Below are 21,681 nucleotides of genomic sequence, written 5' to 3'. Positions count from 1 at the left end.
CCGCCAATACCGTGCAACACTCTGCAATGCTCTGCAACACCCACCAATGCTCTGCAACACCCGCCAATACCGTGCAACATTCTGCAATGCTCTGCAACACCCTCCAATATCCTGCAATGCTCTGCAACACAATACTCTGCAACTCCATACTCTGAGATACCCAACCATACTCTGATATACCCAGCCATAGTCGGTGATACCCTGCAATACCCAGCCATAGACACCCCCCCCTCCCGCCGCCCTCCGGTGCTTCTACCGACTCGCCAATACTATCAAATCCAGAATCTTTTTTTTTTTTTTTTTTCAGGCTTCCCAGCTTAGAGGTGAGATGCGGGGTCTTATTGACCCCACATCTCACTGTAAAGAGGACCTGTCATGCCATATTCCTATTACAAGGGATGTTTACATTCCTTGTAATAGGAATAAAAGTGATCAAAAAATTTATTTTTGGGGAAAAAAATGTCAAACTAAAATAAATAAAGTAAAATGAACAATAAAAATTATTATTTTTTTTTTTTAAAGCGCCCCTGTCCCCATGTGCTCGCATGCAGAAGCAAACGCATACGTAAGTCCCGCCCACATATGAAAACGGTGTTCAAACCACACATGTGAGGTATCGCTGCGTACGTTGGAGCGAGAGCAATAATTCTAGCCCTAGACTTCCTCTGTAACTCAAAACATATAACCAGTAAACAAAAAAAATTAAATCGTCGCCTATGGGGATTTTTAAGTAGCGACATTTGGCGCCATTCCACGAGCCTGTGCAATTTTGAAGAGTGACATGTTAGGTATCGATTTACTCGGTGTAACTTCATCTTTCACATTATGCAAAAATTGGGCTAACTTTACTGTTTTTTTTTTTATTTATTTTTTTAAGCACAAAACTGCTTTTTTTTGGAAAAAAAACTTTCGAAAAATTGCAACGACCACCATTGTATTCTCCAGGGTGTTTGCTAAAAAAAACATATATAATGTTTTGGGATTCGATGTAATTTTCTAGCAAATAAATGATGATTTTTACATGTAGGAGAGAAATGTCAGAATTGTCCTGGGTGCTCCAGAACGCCTGATGGCGCTCCCTGCATGTTGGGCCTCTGTATGTGGCCGCACTGTGTAAAAGTCTCACACATGTGGTATCGCCATACTCGGGAGTAATAGCAGAATGTGTTTTGGGGTGTAATTTGTGGTATGCATATGCTGTGTGTGAGAAATAAACTGATAATATGACAATTTTGTGAAAAAAAAAGTAAAAAAAATCTTGATTTTGCAAAGAATTGTGGGAAAAAATGACAACTTCAAAAAACTCATCATGCCTCTTACTAAATACCTTGGAATGTCTTCTTTCCAAAAAGGGGTCATTTGGGGGGTATTTGTACTTTTCTGGCATGTTAGGGTCTCAAGAATTGAAATAGGCCGTCAGTACTTCAGGTGTGATCAATTTTCAGATATTGGCACCATAGCTTGTGGACTCTATAACTTTCACAAAGACCAAATAATATCCACCAATTTGTACTTATTTTTACCAAAGATATGTAGTAGTATAAATTTTGGCCAAAATTTATGAAGAAAAAATTACTAATCTGCTAAATTTTCTAACAGAAACAAAGAAAAATTCATTTTTTTTACAGAATTTTCGGTATTTTTTCTTTTATAGCACAAAAAATAAAAAACCCAGCAGTGATTAAATACCACCAAAAGAAAGCTCTATTTGTGTGAAAAAAAGGACAAAAATTTCATATAGGTCCAGTGTTGCATGACTGAGTAATTGTCATTCAAAATGTGAGAGCACCGAAAGCTGAAAATTGGTCTGGTTATTAAGGGTGTTTAAGTGCCCAGTGGTTAAAGTAAAGTGAGAGGATTTGGAGTGCTCTGATCTTCTAGCGTCATTAGAGCCATTCACCACTAGGGAGACTTTCGTGCACAGCTGCCCCAGATTCTGAGTGTGTCAGTCTTAGTAAATAATATCCCACCATTGTGTTAGGCAGCCAATTCAAATGAATAGGTTGTCTTAACACGCCAAAAAAAAGAAAAAAGGTACATGTAGCTTTTTTGACATCGCACTGCGTTGCATGTTATGCTGTGCAGCAACACACCTCTGTCAGCAAGGTGGCTTTTGGTTGCCATCCAGAATGAATGCCACCACAGTGCAGAAACGCACACTGCAGCAATGTTAATCCAGCTTAAATGTCCATAGCCTGGCCATAGTTTCACTTTAACCACTTGACCTCCAAAAGTTTTACCCCCTTCAAGTGGTTGTAAACACTAAAAAAAAAAAAAAAAAAAAAAAAAACCTGCAACAAAAAGGCATAATGAGCTAGTATACATAGCATACTAGCTCATTATGAATTATTTACCTGAGATCAAAGCCCCCGCAGCGGTCCTCGTTCACCGCTCCCGTAGTTTACGTCTGTGTATCGCCGCTCCAGCTCTGTGATTGGCCGCTGGTAATGGCACAGTCTAACTGAAGCAACGGCACATACGTGGTGTCTGCAAACAATGGCATCTACTGGAATTTATGCAGCTATAGACGGTATACTGTAATGACAATGATCAGCAACTTCTGGCATGATTGTGATAGGGTGGCGGGCAATCTCGCGCTAAGGGCTCATTTGCACTTGCTTCGGCTTCAACAAGGCTTCGGACAGGTGTAAGGTGTAACCAGAATTGCAAGTTAACCTTTTTATTTGGTGACAGGAGCTTTTCACTGGCGTTCAGAGAGCTTTAACAAAGCGTTTCTGAGGCAAGTGTAAACTAGACCTAATGCACTTTCTGGGAGGGTCATCGCTAATACAGTGATAATACTATACACTGACACACTATTAACGACACTGGCTGAGAAGGGGTTAACATCCTAAGGGTGGTGGTTAAATGTGTGCCTAACTATGTATAATGTGTGCGGCCTTTCCTTTCTGGCTGTTTCTTCTCCCTGCTTTGCAGGGAGAAGAAACAGCCAGATCGCTGTAAACAGTACACCGTTTGTTTTTGTAAATGCAGTGATTGGCCACAGCCGATCAGCTGACTTCAACCAAAATCTTTGGCTGAAATAGGCTGCCAAACTTGTGCTGTGTTCAATCACAGCAGGGGATGCATGCCCCAACCCCAGAAGCAAGCCGGCGACATAAAAGTATGTTGTCCAGGCCTGCCTGTGTCGCTTGCCCGCAGTAAAGGCCCATACACACGATCAGACTTTTTGACAACAAACATGCAAATTGGCTGTTTTGGAGCAACATCCGACCGTGTGTACGCTCCATCGGACAAACTTTTTTGGTTTTCATCGGACTTTTGTTGGATGTGCGAACGGACAAACTTTCTGGGAACAAAAGTCTGATGGAGCAAAGTCTGATGGTGTGTACAGAAAACCATAGGACTTTTGTACAAAGTACAAACAGGCATGCTCAGAACCAATGCAAAAGATCAGACAACAATACAGAAGTTGACCAAAGGTGGCGGTAAAGAGCAGAAAAACCACGTGATTTGGTGAAAGTTGGCTGAAAAAGTCCTGCTGTGTGTATGCAATACAAGTTCAGGGTCGACGCCGTTTGTACAAAAATGCAAGGGAAAGTTTGTACAAAGTCCTATCGTGTGTATGAGGCTTTAAACTAAAGTAGTTAAAAAAATTTTTTGTTTTTTTTTTTGTTTACATTTTATTTTAACATCTATCCAATTTTTGCACAGCCGTTAACGTTGCTGAGTCTGGGAAATGCCTACCTCTCGCTTAAGAACCTGACGGGCGCACTTCAAGTCTTCCGCGCAGCTCTCGATCTTCACAAGCCGTGTATGGAGTGTGAGGGCGGCTTACAGATGATCCGGTGCCTGCAGCTTTATCCTCTTCTGTACAACGTCAGCACCTCTGTGTGCAGCGGTAAGCATGTCGCCCCGCTCTCTGTTCACGGCGCCCCTCATTGGGTTCATGGACTTCTCTTCCAATGACCTGTTTTTGATGTTTTACTGCAGCTTTATAGCTGGATACATGGTATTTAAGTATTCAAATAAACCTGTATGATGACTTTAGCTGTTCTGTTCTGTGCGTTGTCTGGTGCTTGTTGTTCTATTGTTCGGAAGTTACCTTTCCATTATATGGTGAGCCCAGCTAAAGCCCACATTTGAGTTATTAGTAGATGAAACCCCTATAAGATTTTTCTCTTGCTCTTCCTTTTCTTCCTCCTCCTTTATCTACTTCTTCCTTCTCTTCTTCCTTCTCTTCTTCCTTCTCTTCTTCCTTCTCTTCTTCCTTCTCTTCTGCCTTTCTTTCTTTCTTTCTTTCTTCCTCCCTTTTTTTTTCTTCCTCCCTTTTTTCTTTCTTCCTCCCTTTTTTCTTTCTTCCTCCCTTTTTTTTCTTTATTCCTCCCTTTTTTTTCTTTATTCCTCCCTTTTTTTTCTTTATTCCTCCCTTTTTTTTCTTTATTCCTCCCTTTTTTCTTTCTTCCTCCCTTTTTTTTTCTTCCTCCTTTTTTCTTTCTTTCTTCCTCCTTTTTTTTTTCTTCCTTTCTTCCCTTTCTCTCTTCTTCCATCTTCTTCCCTTTCTCTCTTCTTCCCTTCTTCCCTTTCTTCTTCCCTTTCTTCTTCCCTTTCTTCTTCCCTTTCTTCTTCCCTTTCTTCTTCCCTTTCTTCTTCCCTCTCTTCTTCCCTTTCTTCTTCCCTCTCTTCTTCCCTCTCTTCTTCCCTTCTTCTTCCCTTTCTTCTCTCTTCTTCCCTCCTTCTTCCCTTTCTTCTCTCTTCTTCCCTTCTTCTTCCCTTTCTTCTCTCTTCTTCCCTTCTTCTTCCCTTTCTTCTCTCTTCTTCCCTTCTTCTTCCCTTTCTTCTCTCTTCTTCCCTTCTTCTTCCCTTTCTTCTCTCTTCTTCCCTCCTTCTTCCCTTCTCTCTTCTTCCCTTCTTCTTCCCTTTCTTCTCTCTTCTTCCCTTCTTCTTCCCTTTCTTCTCTCTTCTTCTTCCCTTCTTCTTCCCTTTCTTCTCTCTTCTTCTCTCTTCTTCTTCCCTTCTTCTTCCCTTTCTTCTCTCTTCTTCTTCTTCCCTTCTTCTTCCCTTTCTTCTCTCTTCTTCTTCTTCCCTTCTTCTTCCCTTTCTTCTCTCTTCTTCTTCTTCCCTTCTTCTTCCCTTTCTTCTCTCTTCTTCTTCTTCCCTTCTTCTTCCCTTTCTTCTCTCTTCTTCTTCCCTTCTTCTTCCCTTTCTTCTCTCTTCTTCTTCCCTTCTTCTTCCCTTTCTTCTCTCTTCTTTTCTCTTCTTCTTCCCTTTCTTCTCTCTTCTTCTTCCCTTTCTTCTCTCTTCTTCTTCCCTTTCTTCTCTCTTCTTCTTCCCTTTCTTCTCTCTTCTTCTTCCCTTTCTTCTCTCTTCTTCTTCCCTTTCTTCTCTCTTCTTCTTCCCTTTCTTCTCTCTTCTTCTTCCCTTTCTTCTCTCTTCTTCTTCCCTTCTTCTTCCCTTTCTTCTCTCTTCTTCTTCTCTCTTCTTCTTCTCTCTTCTTCTTCTCTCTTCTTCTCTCTTCTTCTTCTCTCTTCTTCTTCTCTCTTCTTCTTCTCTCTTCTTCTCTCTTCTTCTTCTCTCTTCTTCTCTCTTCTTCTTCTCTCTTCTTCTCTCTTCTTCTTCTCTCTTCTTCTTCCCTTTCTTCTCTCTTCTTCTTCCCTTTCTTCTTCCCTTTCTTCTTCCCTTTCTTCTTCCCTTTCTTCTCTCTTCTTCTTCCCTTTCTTCTCTCTTCTTCTTCCCTTTCTTCTCTCTTCTTCTTCCCTTTCTTCTCTCTTCTTCTTCCCTTTCTTCTTCCCTTTCTTCTCTCTTCTTCTTCCCTTTTTTCTTCCCTTTCTTCTCTCTTCTTCTTCCCTTTCTTCTTCCCTTTCTTCTCTCTTCTTCTTCCCTTTCTTCTTCCCTTTCTTCTCTCTTCTTCTTCCCTTTCTTCTTCCCTTTCTTCTCTCTTCTTCTTCCCTTTCTTCTTCCCTTTCTTCTCTCTTCTTCTTCTTCCCTTTCTTCTTCTTCCCTTTCTTCTTCTTCCCTTTCTTCTCTCTTCTTCTTCCCTTTCTTCTTCCCTTTCTTCTCTCTTCTTCTTCTTCCCTTTCTTCTTCTTCCCTTTCTTCTTCTTCCCTTTCTTCTTCTTCCCTTTCTTCTTCTTCCCTTTCTTCTTCTTCCCTTTCTTCTTCTTCCCTTTCTTCTTCTTCCCTTTCTTCTTCTTCCCTTTCTTCTTCTTCCCTTTCTTCTTCTTCCCTTCTTCTTCTTCCCTTCTTCTTCTTCCCTTCTTCTTCTTCCCTTTCTTCTCTCTTCTTTCTTCCATGATTTTACAAATTCCCTGGCAACCTTAGCTAGTATTAAAGTGTAAGCAATCCCAAAACTTTTTAATTGTGCGATTGGCTCTAAAATTGTTCTTACGGTGTACTAAACATTAATTTACTGTATTTTTGGATAGTAAATACCCAGTTTATCCTGTCGTTTCCCTTTTTTATTTCCTTATTCAAAATGGCAACACTTTTCCAGCCAGCCCATCATATTTTGTGATGTGCAGCGAGAGTGTTTCTACTCTCGCCGCTCATACTCCAGTTTTCCCCTGGGAGGATGCAGTGCTTTGCTCCTGAGCCCAAGGGTTGTATGGCAGCGAGAGTGTTTCTACTCTCGCCGCTCATACTCCAGTTTTCCCCTGGGAGGATGCAGTGCTTTGCTCCTGAGCCCAAGGGTTGTATGAAAGAACACATCCAAAGCATCCCTTTTTAGAAATGTTTCTTCCTAATGCACATTACACACTCAGACAGATGTTTGCGATCAAGCAACTGGTCAGCAGATTGCACAGCTGAAGTCTGCATTATCCAGCAAGGAGAAGTATGCATCCCTAAAGGGATGCTTGTGACATGTTCTTTCATATAAAGGCTCTGAGCCTCGTCAAATGCTAAACTAATCTGTGGGACATTGAGGTGCAGACGATGCATGGGCTACATCACGTGTCCACAAGTTAAGGTTTAAAAAGGTATTTTAGCTTTGCGAAATTATGTATTTATGGGCCAGTTATTGCTGTGTTTTTTTTTTTTCTAATTCTCATTGCAATAAGTAGTTCTAATGCCCTGGTTCACATTCAGTGCGATCAATTGGTCGGCAATGGCACTGTCCTAATCGGTGCGACGCCGCATCGATTCCTAAAAGTAGTTTCTGTACTACTTTTGGCGATTTTCGGGGTGCAATTTCCATTGACACCTGTGCAGCAACCAGCACAGATGTCTCTGAAATCGCCCCCCAAGTCAGGACTGACATGCGGGAATGAAATTGTGTGCGTTCAGGTGAACTCGCGCGATTTCGTTCCCGCAGACGGTGTGAACCCGGGCTAAATCTGAACTCCAGGAATTCAACTAGAGGTGGTTATGGCCAGCTCAGTGGATTGCTTTAACCACTTTCAGACCGGACCAATTTAATGGTCAAAGACCAGACCACTTTTTGCGATTCGGCACCGCGTCGCTTTAACTGACAATTGCGCGGTCGTGCGACGTGGCTCCCAAACAAAATTAACGTCCTTTTTTTTCCCACAAATAGAGCTTTCTTTTGGTGGTATTTGATCACCCCTGCGGTTTTTATTTTTTGCGCTATAAACAAAAATAGAGCGATAATTTTGAAAAAAACACATTATTTTTTACTTTTTGTAATAATAAATATCCCCCAAAAATATATAAAAAAAAAATGTTTTTCCCTCAGTTTAGGCCGATACGTATTCTTCTACATATTTTTGGTAAAAAAAATCGCAATAAGCGATTGATTGGTTTGCGCAAAAGTTATATCGTTTACAAAATAGGGATAGTTTTATAGCATTTTTATTAATAATTTTTTATTTTTTTACTAGTAATGGCGGCGATCTGCGATTTTTATTGTGACTGCGACATTGTGGGGGACCCATCGGACATTTTTGACACATTTTTGGGACCATTGTCACTTATACAGTAATCACTGCTATATAAATGCAGTGATTCCTGTGTAAATGACACTGGCAGTGAAAGGGTTAACCAGTGGGTGGCAGTGTAGGGGTTAAGTGTTCCTAGGGGTGTGTTACTAACTGTGGGGGGGTTGGGCTTTCATTTAGTGTACACTGATCTCTGCTCCAATCACATGGAGCAGAGATCAGCGTCACTAGTTGCTAGGCAGAATGGAAAAATGTTGTTTATACAGCATTTCCTCCATTCGGCCGCTCTGTGAGACGATCGCGAGGATGCCCGCGACGATCGAGTCCGCGGCTCCCGCGACCGGACTCACAGGGGTCCCGACCAGCGCGGGAGCGCTCCGCCGGCGGCACGCTCCCGATGGCGCGGCGGCAACGAATATTGGACGTACATGTACGCCAATATGCCTGCCCGTGCCATTCTGTCGACGTACATCGTCGTGCGCTGGTCGGGAAGTGGTTAAGAAAGGCCTGGATTATTTCCTAAGTGTACATAATATAACTGGGTACTAAAATTTATAGGTAAAATGATCCGGGGAAAATCCGATTGCCTCTCGGGGGATCAGGAAGGAATTTTTTCCCCTGCTTTAGCAAATTGGATCATGCTTTGCTGGGGTTTTTTGCCTTCCTCTGGATCAACTGTGGGTATAGAATTGGGTATATGGGCTGGTGTGTGTATGTATGTGTGTATATATATATGTATGTGTGTATATATGTATGTGTGTATATATATGTGTGTGTATATATATGTGTGTGTGTGTATATATATATATATATGTGTGTGTGTGTATATATATGTGTATATATGTGTGTGTGTATATATATATATATATATATATATATATATATATATATATATATATATATATATATATATATATATATATATATATATATGAATTTTTTTTGGATGGACTTGTGTCTTTTTTCAACCTGACTAACTATGTAACTACTTTGTAAAATCTGCTGGATTACTGTGGGCCAAGTTCAACTAGGTGCATGCACCCTCTCTATAATTTACATTTTCCTGAGCGCCCAAAGATCAACTTCCGGGGCTCCAAAGTTGGACCTTCTGGTCTTGGCTCAGTCGCCCAATCAGAGCGCTTTGTATTATGTGAACCCATTTGCAAAATACAAAGCTTTCTGTAAATGAACAGCTGAGGGGAGGGGGTGGCAGAGATGCTGTGGTTAGGAAGACGGCGGGTTTCCTCCCAGAGCATCAGCAGTATAGTGATAGCTGTACTCCCGGAGCTCCGTAAAACTGTCCTTTGGCAGGTTGGATTTAAACCGGAACTAAACCCTCCCTATCCTTTTTCAGCCAAGGAAACCGCCGTCTTGGCCTCTGTATAATGTACAACTGTCAGGGTGCTGCACATGTGATCAGCCTTGACCAAAACATTTGATGCTTTGACAGTTTGGGTGAGAGTACAAGCAAATGTGACAGTTGGCATTTCTGGCATGCAAGGGTTGAATCTATGGGTTCAGTGCCACTTTAACCCCAATAGTAAGCCAGCCCTTTTTACAAAGTGGTTGAATTCCTGAAGGTCAGCTTTAACCTGGTTGGCAAATATTGATCCGTGTGGAAAGCAAAGGGATGGTGAATGTTTGGCCAATATCTTGCAAATTCAGTGGCCATTATGAAAAAAAAAGGAAGAAATCCAGTTGTTGGCAATGTATCGGGTGAAAGTGGTGGTGAATCTCAGTGTGCTGTGATGTTTTCAGGAAGCTGTGTGCAGCACACTCTCCTCTCCTGTCCTCTCCCACTCTCCTCTCCTCTCCCCTCCCACTCTCCTCTCCCCTCTCCCCTCGCCCTCCACTCATCATTTGCATAGAGAACCAGTGATATCACTGTGTCCAAAGTAAGGGTTGAAAAAAACAAAAAAGTAAAGGTTTTATTTAAAAAAATATAATAAGCATGTTAATGAGGGGGGAAAGAAGGATCTAGGGAAGGAAAAATAAAAGGATCCATAATTCAAGCCGGCAAATCGGTGTAATCAGAAATTCAAATCTTTATTGGCTATATATTAAAACATGCTGGAAAGAAGCTAACGTGCTTCAGCTGTGACATATTGGCTACATACTAAAACACACTGGCAATGGGCTAATAAAGTTTTGGATTTCAGACTACACCGAGCTGCCGGATCAAAGTTACCCAGGATCTGATTGTTTGAGCGTGGGGGCACCATGTCTCTCTCTCTCTCTCTCTCTCTCTCTCTCTCTCTCTCTCTCTCTAAAAGCAGGTTCCTCCTGACCTCTTGTCATTTATCCTAGGTGAAAGCGGGGGGGTGGATTTGATTCAAAAAGGAAATAAGGACAGAGGGTGCACCAGCCTTGCGCATTACCTTTGTAAACATTAAATGTATTTATTAAAGTTATATACTCACATTCACAATGATGAATGAGCACGGAATAAATAAAATCCATCCAAACTCCCATCCCCAGAGGGTCCACTGACCAGTGTAACCAAATGGGGACGATGAAAGCCCAAAAGATGGCAACGCGTTTCAAGGGTGTTCCCTCTTCTTCAGAGCCAATTATGAACTGATGGTAGGTTGTCTATAAAGCTGCAGCTATCGGATGAATTAGGTCATGCGATACATGCTCCTCCTAAAGGGAGGGCCAATAGAGCGAAATGGTGTGTGTATATATAATTATAAATTGGCCCTCCCTTTAGAAGGAGGCGCATGTGTCACATGATCGGATTCATCTGATAGCTGCAACTTTATAAACGGCCTACAATCCGTTCATAATTGGCTCTGAAGAAGAGGGCACACCCTTGAAACGCGTTGCCATCTTTTGGGCTTTCATCATCCCCATTTGGTTACACTGGTCAGCGGATCCTCTAGGGATGGGAGTTTGGATGGACTTTATCCCATGTTCGTTCACCATTTGTGTTTGTGGGTATATAACTTTCATAAATACATGAAAATGTAATGTTTTACAAAGGTAATGGGCAAGGCTGGTGCGCCTTCTGTCCTCATTTCCTTTCAGAAAACGCTTGCTGACATGTTAAAAGTGGCAGCACAGCCGATGCAGCAGTGTGGTTTGCGTAGAGTTTCCCACTTTATTTATTTTTTATTTTTTTTGTACTATATGTTTGATTTAAATCTCTAGTAAAAAAAAAGCTGTATTCAAATCGACATGATTTTAAATCATAATTTTTAAAACTCAACTGTCATCTCTGTCCCGCAGAGGCTCCTCCTCTGACCCGCTGTTGAATAACCGACAGTCCCATTCACTTTAATGGGACGGCTGGTGATTGGGCAGTGACACAGCAAGGTGAGGGGGCGCCGCTAACAGGCGCTGCCATGATGGATCTGAAATGACAGGTGCTCTTTAAATGTAAGGACTCATTCTTGCTGGTAGTTGGCATCCATTAATATTTGCAAACAAAATGAAGGTTACCTGTTTAGAATAATTAGCGGTCAGGTTAGTAAAACGGCGATATCAGAACCAAATATAGGTAATGGGTTAATCGCACATAGTTGAACTACTCTAATTCTTTTAATTAACCGCTTCCCGTTCGCCTCACGCAGATATACTGCGGCAGAAGGGCACGTACAGGTAGAATCGCGTACCTGTACGTTGCCCTTTAAGAGGTCGGCTTGTGGGCACACGCGCGCCGGGAGCTCCGTGAGCCTGATCGTGGGTCCCCCCGCGGACTCTATGCCTGTGAGGATACCCGTGATCGTCCTCATGGTGAGGAAGAACGGGGAGGTTCTAGTGTAAACAAGCATCTCCCCGTTCTGCCTAGTGACACTGATCAGCGCTCCCTGTAATCGGTGATCAGTGTCATGTCACACAGCCCCTCCCCACAGTTAGAATCACTCGCTAGGACACGCTTAACCCCTTCACTGCCCCCTAGTGGTTAACCCCTTCACTGCCAGTCACGTTTACACAGTAATCAATGCATTTTTAATTGCACTGATCGCTGTATAAATGAATGAATGGTCTCGAAATCGCGCCAAGTGTCCGATGTGTCCGCCATAATGGTGCAGTCATGATAAAAATTGGTGATTGCCGCCATTACTAGTAATAAAAAATTTTTTTTTATATAAAAATGCCATAAATCTATCCCCTATTTTGTAGACGCTATAACTTTTGCGCAAACCAATCAATAAACACTTATTGCGATTTATTTATTCTTTTTACCAAAAATATGTAGAAGAATAAGTATCAGCCTAAACTGGAGGAAAAGAATGTTTTTTTTAATATATTTTTGGGGGATTTTTATAGCAAAAAGTGTGTAGTAAAAAAAAAAAAAGCATTTTTTTCATAATTGTCGCTAATTTTTTTGTTTCTAGTTCAAAAAATAAAAACCGCAGAGGTGATCAAATACCACCAAAAGAAAGCTGTATGTGTGGGGGAGGGAAAAAAAGGATGTCCATTTTGTTTGGGAGCAACGTTGCGTGACTGTGCGATCGTCGGTTAAAGCGACACAGTGCCGAGTTCGAAGTGCTCTGGTCTTTGGCCAGCCAGGGCTTAAAGCGGAGCTCCACCCTAAAGTGGACCTCCGCTCATCGGAACCCCCCCCCCCCCCTCCGGCGCCACAATTGGCACCTTTCAGGGGGGAGGGGGGTGCAGATACCTGTACAGTACAGGTATTTTGCACCCACTTCCGGGATAGCTCTCTGCGGAAAGGGGCGTATATTACGCCCCTTTCCGCAAGTGCCCGCCCCTTTCCTCAAGTGCCCCGCTGCCTGCTGGGAAACACACAGATCCCAGAGGCAGCGGGGACCGTCCTTATTGCGCAGCGCGACTTGCGCATGCGCAGTAGGGAACCGGGAAATGAAACCTAAAGGCCCCATTTCCTGATTCCCATACCCAAGATGGCGGCGGCAGCACCCGACATACGATCTACAGATCGGCTTCGGGTGCCGACATCGCGGGCGCGCTGGACAGGTAAGTGTCACTATTTTAAAAGTCAGCAGCTGCAGTATTTGTAGCTGCTGGCTTTTAAAAAAAAAAAAAAAAAAAAACGCGGAGTCCCGGTGGACTCCCGCTTTAAGTGGTTAAAACAATAACCTTGCCCAGTGCATGTTATCTCGGCTTGCAGAGCTTGGATTCATTGATCGAGTTTACCAAAAAATTTAACTATTGCAGAATATACAGCCTCATGCTACATAACTAAGCTCCATTACATTAATAAGTTAATTCAGCATGTTTCTTAAAAGGTAAACTATCTTGAGCTGTGATTCGATCCATCTATGGAGGGCTTAAGCTGCCTTTAAGAAAAAAAACAATATAACATGCCCTCCCCCCAAAAAGGGTATTTTTTTTTTTTTTTTGGAACACTAGTAGTCAGGGGTCATTTTGATGCAGAGGTCTTGCAACACCTTATTAAAGTGTAAGTGAAACCCTCCTATCGTTTTCAGCCAAGGAAGTTGCCATCTTTGCCTCTGTTTAATCAACAACAGTTTAGACACCAGCCATTGGATGGTTTGACAGTTTGGTTGAGAGCTCAACCAATGGGGAGTGTTGCATTTCCGACACGTGTCGGAAATTGAACTGTTTTATGAATGGGTTTACTTCCGCTTTAAAGCAACATGTCCTTTTTTAAATAGTTGTGTATACGTTCTCTACCCACCTCAGCCAATCACAGGAAGCTTTGTCATAGAATACAAAGCTTCCTGCGAATGGCTGAGCAGCGTTCAATACCGGAATGAAAGAATGTCGGTCTAAGATAGAAAGTTCTTGTACCGCTGCTGGAACACAGTGGTGTTAATTATTCTCACCGGCCACTTTGTTAGGTACACCTGTTCAATTGCTTGGTAGCTCAAATCGCTAATCTGCCAATCGCATGGCAGCAACTCTATGCATTTAGGCATCTAGATGCGGTGAAGGCGACTTGCTGAAGTTCAAACGGAGCATCAGAAAGGGGAAGAAAGGAGATTTAAGTGACTTTGAACGTGACATGGTCGTTGGTGCCAGACGGGCTTCTCTGAGAATTTCTGGGATGTTTCACTCGCAACCATCTCTCGGGTTAACACAATGGTCTGAAAAAGAGAAACGATCCAGTGAGCGGAAGTTGTGTGGAGGAAAATGCCTTGTTGAGGTCAGAGAATGGGCCAGATTGCTCCAGATGATGGGCAACTAACTCAGACTACTCCATTATGTCTAAGGTGGGCAGAAGACCATCTGTCTGAATGCAAAGCACATCGAACCTTGAAGCAGATGGGCTACAGTTGCAGACGACCACACCGGGTGCCACTCCTGTCTGCTAAGAACAGGAAACTGAGGCTACAATTTTACACAGGATCACCAAGATTGGAAAACGATTGCCTGGTCTGATGAGTCTGGATGGATTTCAGTTGCTACATTCAGATGGTAGCATCAGAATTTGGTGTAAACATTGAAAGCATGGATCCATCCTGCCTTGTATCACCGGTTCAGGCTGGTGGGGGGGGGGGGGGGAGATTTTCTTGGCTCACTTTGGACCCCTTGGCACCAATTGAGCATCGTTTACACACCGCGGCCTACCTGAGTATTGGTGCTGACCACGTCCATCCCTTTATGACTACAGTCATATGACTATGACTGGTGACCATTGCTTGTTTTGGCTCTGAAGAAAGGGGTTCTCCCACGAAACGCGTCAGTCGTTTACGTTGGGGTATTCATCAATCAATCTACCTGACATCAGATCTGGATGTGTCGATGTTCGCTGCGATGGATCCATTTGTATTGATCATGCCTTTTATCAATACTTGTTTGTGAGTAGCCATTTTGCTATTTGTTCTGTTCTGAATAAAGCTTTTTTATGGTAATGCACTAGGTCAGTGCGCCTTCCTTTCTTGTTTTGTTTTTCCAGTATTTGAATACCCAATATTCTAAGGAGGGCCTCAAGACCTTTTGACACTACCATCTTAAGCTGTCGGTATCACACTTTGAAGACTGGGACACCAGAGCGCAGGAGAAGTTGTCTTTTCAATGTCCTTGAGTGGTCCAGCCAGAGCCCAGACTTGAACCCGATTGAACATCTCCGGAGAGATCTGAAAATGGCTGAGCACCGACACTCACCATCCAACCTGATGGAGCTTGAGAGGTCCTGCAAAGAAGGAGAGAAACTGCCCAAAAATAGGTGTGCCGAGCTTGTAGCCTCATACTCAAAGACTTGAGGCTGTAGTTTGGTTCATAAGGTGCTTCACCAAAGTATTTAGCAAAGGCTGTGAATACTTATGTACAGTAATACCTCGGATTGCGAGTAACGCGGTTTACGAGCGTTTCGCAATACAAGCCATTTTTTTTTTAAAATGCTGACTGTTTGCGAGTGTTTTGCAAAACAAGCAGGATTCAAGCCTCTGGGGTCTGCAGTACCGCATTTGGCCAGAGGTGCGGAGGCGCCAGTGACACTCGGAGCCGGTTGGAAGCACTCCGTTCCCGAGGGGTCTCTGCGTGCATCTGAGCCGCTCTGAGTGTTTCCGAATCTCTCTGGTGACCCCCCCCACCTCTGGTTACATGTGGTACTGCATACACTAGCAGTTCCACTGGAACGGATTATCTGAGTTTCTATTATTTCCTATGGGGAAACTCGCTTTGATATGTGTGCTTTGGATTTCAAGCATTCTTGAACAAATTATACTCGTAATCCAAGGTGCCACTAGACATGTGTATGTATGTTTGTTTTTTTTTGTTTAACAGAAAAGGGTGTGTCTGGTATGTCCTTGATGGATAAGGCACCTCATCCCGGTAATTAAATACAATTTAGAGCAAACCGTGATAATCCCTTCCCTGTTTGCTCCAAATTTGTTTTTTTGTTTTGTTTTTTCCATTTTTATTTTTAATAAACTTGCAAATATTTCAAACTAACTTCTTTCACGTTGTCATTATGGGGGATTGTTTGTAGAATTTTGAGGAACATTATGAATTTAATCCATTTTGGAATAAGGCTGTAACAACAAAATGTGGAAGAAGTGAAGCGCTGTGAATACTTTCCGGATGCACGCCATTTTAATGAAAGCTGCAGCCTTTAAAATATTGACAATTCCTTTAGAAAACACATTAATATGTTTAAAGCTGAACTCCGAGTCGCTTCTTACAATCTGATTCCAGTGCGGACCAAAAAAAGGGGTCCTGCACCATTTTTTTGGTGCGATTCTATTTCAGCCATACAGTGTTTATATGGTTGAAATCGCATCGCATGGTATCTGCATAGAAATGCGGTGCGAATCACTTGCGATGTCTGCCATCGCACTAGTGTTAACTAGTGCGTTCCAGTGCATTCTTGATGCGTTTTTACAGCATTCCAGTGCAGGAAAAATGCAGCATGTTCTACTTTCAGTTCCAGGGCTTTTCCAGTTCCAGGGAAAAAAAAATGTAGAACTTGCTGCATTTTTTCCTACACTGGACTGTACTGGAACATGGTAAAACACTTCAAAAACGCACTGGATCCCAGTACAGTGAAGAGAAAAAAAAGCATCTGGAAACGCATTAAGAATGCACCAAAAATGCAGTAAAAACGCACATGCAGAAACAAACCCGGAACGGATCTGGAGTGCGTTTTTTCTGGTGTGAACCAGCCCTAAAGCTCTTGTGATTTATATATAGATAGATAGATATATATATATTTCACTCTATATATATATATATATATATTTCTCTCTATCTCTATCTCTATCTCGTTTACAATGACATTTGGAATGTAATTTTGAAATATTGAGGTTTCTGTCCTTTTGCACATGGTGGTGTTCTGAATGCATCATCAGTTGAGACCTGGCATTGCCAGGAGGTGCTTTTTGTGTGCATCTTACTATCTGATACTTGATTCCATTCTGTAATATAGTCAGCAGAGGGCGCTATTTCATTGAAAAAAAAAGGCTTTTCTCATTTTTGCAATATGTAACTACAGTTCTAATGATGAAGAATCTCCAAGCTGCATAACAAATCATTAGGCAGCCACTGCTAACCAGGAAGCTCTATTGTGCTAATGACAAATTCTAGTCCAACTAACTTTTTTTTTTATTATTATTTGATTTTTAACCTTTTTTTTAATTTAATTTTTTTATTTTTTTTGACTGTTTCAACTAAATTCAACAGGCTTGCTCACACTGTTGCAGGGAGAGACTTCTTCTCTGAGAACACATTCCTCCTTTTTTTCCAAGTCCAAAAGCCGAAAACATTGCGATTTAGCTGAACGGCAGCATAAGAAGCAGAAGTCCGTGCAAGGAGTGAGCTTTAGACGTGTTCATATGAGCAAATCTGGTGCTTATGTGTATTCAGATAGACCTCTGCCTGTGTGAAGAGAAAATCGAGCCGGATAAAATACATTTTCTGGAGAAAATGCTGCTCCTGCTTTGTCCAGTTCTGCTTATGTGACAAAAAGCATAGACCTTTTTCGTTCCCGTGGTTTTTTTTTTTTTTTTTTTTTTTTTGAAGGGGAGGAGCAGACCTTTGGCCTCTCTTCAGCAGGAATTGCCTGACCAAACGCCTAGGAGTCCTGACTTCACGTTATACCTAGTTTAGTAGTGTTCGAACAGAGCATAAGTTTGGCCTGAACATCACCCACTCGAATACCATTATTTGTGGGGTGTTCTGCTGGTTGTTCACCCGCCGAGCCGCCCCCCAAAAATTAACTGCCCGCTGCACAGTAAATGGGTAGGGTAGGTACTATACCCCCATAGTCATTCACATGGTGGGAGGGTTCCAATAAGCCCACTGCCCGCAGACCCCAACAACCACAGCCCAGGGTTGTCTGGAAGAGGCCTTTGTTCCCATCAACATGGGGACAAGGTACTTTGGGGTGGGGGCAGCAGAGCGTGGGGTTCCCCTTACAATCCATACCAAACATAGAGGGACTGGTATGCATGATGGGGGGGGGGGGGAGAGGGAGCTGTTTTTCACTTTTACGATTATCAGGGTGTCTTTTTTTTCTTTTTTCTTTACAAATGTCAGTTTTGTTGCAGCAGGTTCTATACATGGTACCAGATGTGCTACTTTACAGGCAGAGTAAGGGACCCCCCAGTCACTATATTTATCTAAAGGAAGTTTTAATTTTTATTCTTTCGCTTTAAGCATCATTTAAAATTACTGCTCCTTTTTAAAAATTATCTTTTTTTTTAAAAGGGTTTTTTTTTGTTTTGTTTTTTTTAAATTGATGCATGTCCCCGAAGGCAGTACCCAGGCCACCATACCCTTTTTATGGGCAATGACTTGCAAATAAGCCTTCAAAATGGAGACTTTTCATGTTCTGGTCCCATAGACTTTAACCATTTGCCACCCGCCCCGCCGTCAAATGACGGCGGGGCGGCTCTTGTTCGGGTGCGCCGTCACATGACGTTCCACCCAGAACGGCCGCTCCTGTGTTGGTCGCGTCGTGTTGCTAGGAGACGGCGTGACCCCCAATCTCTGTAAAGAGACGCGGCTTTTTAATCATGTGGTCGGCTGTGTCCAATCACAGCCAGTCACATGTAATCAAGGAAGTGCCGGTAATGGGCTCTCCTCGCCTCACACCGACAGAGTGTGTGGCGAGGAGAGCCGATCAATGGCATTTCCTTGCAGGGGACAGTGAGATGTAATCGGGGCACTGATGATCAGTGCCCTGATTACATTAGAGTGCCATCAATCGATGCCCACCAATGCCAGTCAGTACTGTGTTTCTGTGATGCCCATCAGTGCCGCTTATCCGTGCTGGCTATCAATGCCCACCAGTGCTGGCTATCAGTGCCACTTGTCAGTGCCCATAAGTGCAGAATATTCGTGCCGCCTCATCTGCGCATATCAGTGAAGGAAAACCATTATTAAAAAAATTTACTGACAAACTAAACTTAATTTATTTTTATTTTTTTTACATTTTCGTTTTTTATTTTTTCCTAAAAAAATAAATAAAAAAATCCCAGCTTTGCTTTGGAAGAGGTTTAATGACTTGGTAGAGGGAACTGACCTCATTCTGCTGGGTTGGGTATGACATGTGTGAGCTCTGTGGTGACAGGTACAGCCACTCTGAGTGCCCCTAGCATGCTCTCCACTAATGGGTCGGGGACGGCTTGCAGCCCTCCCCTTTATAGTGGCGATATCTGTAGCCTGGAATCATGATGTCCTCTGATTTTTTTTTTATTTTTTTTTTATTTTTTTGAGCTCTTTATCCTTTGCCACTTCCACTGAAGTTTTTTCCACAGTCCTGCATGACTTTTACTCATTAACCAGTTTTCAAACTCTGAATAGAGGTCACAAGGTACTCTTTCTCCAGCAAGTTCTTTATCTGATTTTCCTGTGGCCTTGGCGGCTTCTGAGCCTTCAGCTATGGAGACCTTGTCGGAAGTCGCTCAAGTCTATCATCAAGCTCGGCTGGAAGCGTGCTTTGCCAAAGCATGTCTGATTGGTGAAAACCCTTTTAAAAAAAGGGGGTTTTACTGCTCGACTCTCAGACTATTGAGCATGTCTGTGGCTGAAACTTCTAGCTGCTATTGTCTTTTAGAATCCTCCTGTGGCTTGTTTCCCCACATTGGCCTCTTGTCAGCGTGCATGCGTAGAGCTCTTTGATTAAAGTGCTGGGCTGCAGAACAGTCTTGCCAGAAGCATTTGATATGCATGGCTTTCAAGGGACAACCTCTTCTCATACCAGCTCTGGACATCATCAGTGATGCTACTGGGGGGGGTGGAAACATGAACTTTCCCAGGGGAAGGAGTCTAAGACCCCTTTCACACTGGGGCGTTTTTCAGGCGTTTTTCAAGCGCTTTAGCGTTAAAAAAAAAGCGCCTGTAAAGCGCTTGAAAGAAGCCTCATCTGCAGTCCCAATGTGAAAGCCCAAGTGCTTTAAGACCCCTTTCACACCACACCGCCCATAGAATGGGCGGTAAAACGCCGCTATTTTTAGCGGTGTTTTACCACCGGATTTGCGGCGCATTAAAACCGCCGGCAATATGCCGCAATAGCGGCGTTTTGCCGGTGGTATTACAGCGCTGCCCCATTGATTTTAATGGGGAGCAGCGGTGGATGAGCGGTAAACGCACCGCTCCTTCACCGCTCCAAAGAAGCTGCTGGCAGGACTTTTCCCTGACGTCCTGCCAGCGCACCGCTGTAGTGTGAAAGCCCTCGGGGCTTTCACACTACACACAATGGTGCAGCTTCTTTAGGGCGGATTGCCGGCGCCATTTCTAACGCTATAGCCCCTGCAAAATGCCCTGGTGTGAAAGGGGTGTAAGAGCCCTTTCACAATGTCGGCACCCGAAAAACGCTCGTAAAGCGCCGCTTAAACTAGCATTTTTCGAGCGTTATTGGGGCGCTTTTAACCCCTGTTAGTGGCCAAATTAAGGGTTAAAAGCGCCCACAAAACGCTGCTGCCAATAGCATTTTTCAGGCGTTTTACAGGCGCTTCCCATTGATTTCAATGGGAAGGGGCGCTTTAGGAGCGTTGTATTCACCGCTCCCAAAAGCGCTGCAAAGAAGCTGCTTGCAGGACTTTTTTTTTATTTTTATTTTTTTGACGCCCTGCCAGCGCAGCGCCTCAGTGTGAAAGCACTCGGGCTTTTACATTGGGATTGCAGTTGCAGCTTCTTTCAAGCGCTTTTTTTAACGCTAAAGCGCCTGAAAAACGCCCCAGTGTGAAAGGGATCTCAGTGTGAAAGCACTCGAGCTTTTTCATTGGGATTGCAGTTGCGGCTTCTTTCAATCGCATTTTTTAACTCTAAAGCGCATGAAAAACGCCTGAAAAATGCCCTAGTGTGAAAGGGGTCTAAGGGACAGATTGTTACGCTAAATCATCTGCCCCTGCCAAGACAGATGGCGAGGACTTGGCTTACCAATCTGTCCCTTAGACTTCTTCCCCTGGTTTCCTCTGCGTTCATTTCAGCTTGCCCATAGCTTTCACATCAAGCATCCTCTCCCAAGGGCAACTTTCTATCTATCCTCAACGGCCTCAAGGTCTGGCCCCTCCAAACCTTCCAGATCCACTGAAAACCAGCCCTCGACATGGTGTACCCCCACTTTCCAAAGTGAAGACATTTGCAGCCACCTACCATTTTGTCTTGCATCCTGATGACATGCCTGGGTGCAATAGGGTGTGTGTTAGGACTACAAACTCCCTGCCCCCTTATTGGTTTCAAACCTTCCCGTCTCCTCTCAGTGACTTGCCAATCTCTACCAGGTTGTCTCTATGTAACTATGAGAGATGGTTGTTTTGTGAAAATCCCAGCAGATCAGCTGTTTTTGAAATACTCAGACCAGCCCGTCTGGTCCCAACAACCATGCCACGTTCAAAGCCACTTAAATCACCTTTCATCCCCATTCTGATGCTCGGTTTGAACTTCAAGTTGTCTTCACCGCATCTAGATGCCTAAATGCATTGAGTTGCTACCAAGTGATTGGCTGATTAGCAATTTGTTTTACCAAGCAAATAAACAGGTGGACCTAATAAAGTGGAATTTGTATAGGTACCCAGAGAAAACTGCGTTACCTTCATATTTCTTCCAGGGCACTTGGGACCCTCTTATAATGTTACATAGTAGATGGGGTTGAAAAAAAAGGCACAAATCCATCAAGTCCGACCTATGTGTGTGATTTATATGTCAGTATTACATTGTATATCCCTGTATGTTGCGGTCGTTCAGGTGCTTATCTAATAATTTTTTAATTGATGCCCTCTGCTGAAACCACCGCCGGTGGAATGGCATTCCACATCCTTGCCGCTCTTACAGTAAAGAACACTCTACGTAGTTTTAAGGGTAAAGCGCTTATCTTACAATTTTAGTGAATGGCCATGTGTCTTATTAAATAACCTTTATCCTTATTGTGGGGTCACCAGTACGGGATTTGTATATTGAAATCATATCCCCTCTCAAGCGTCTCTTCTCCATAG

The 21,681-nt window shown here is 43.1% G+C and overlaps 1 protein-coding gene across 1 annotated transcript in view; it reads left to right on the top strand.

Annotated features, from left to right (window-relative positions):
• Window positions 1-21,681, top strand: part of TTC17 (tetratricopeptide repeat domain 17) — a 128,305-nt gene that overhangs the window by 60,547 nt on the left and 46,077 nt on the right. The window contains exon 16 of the mRNA XM_077453522.1: window positions 3,676-3,862. Within this exon, the coding sequence (XP_077309648.1) occupies window positions 3,676-3,862 (187 nt within the window). The remainder of the gene's footprint in view (window positions 1-3,675; window positions 3,863-21,681) is intronic.

Source organism: Lithobates pipiens, unplaced genomic scaffold (assembly GCF_037356315.1).
Source record: "Lithobates pipiens isolate NorthernLeopardFrog02 unplaced genomic scaffold, aLitPip1_a1.2 Scaffold_24, whole genome shotgun sequence".
NCBI classification, from domain to species: domain Eukaryota; kingdom Metazoa; phylum Chordata; class Amphibia; order Anura; family Ranidae; genus Lithobates; species Lithobates pipiens.
This window is presented reverse-complemented; position numbering and strand designations above follow the sequence as displayed.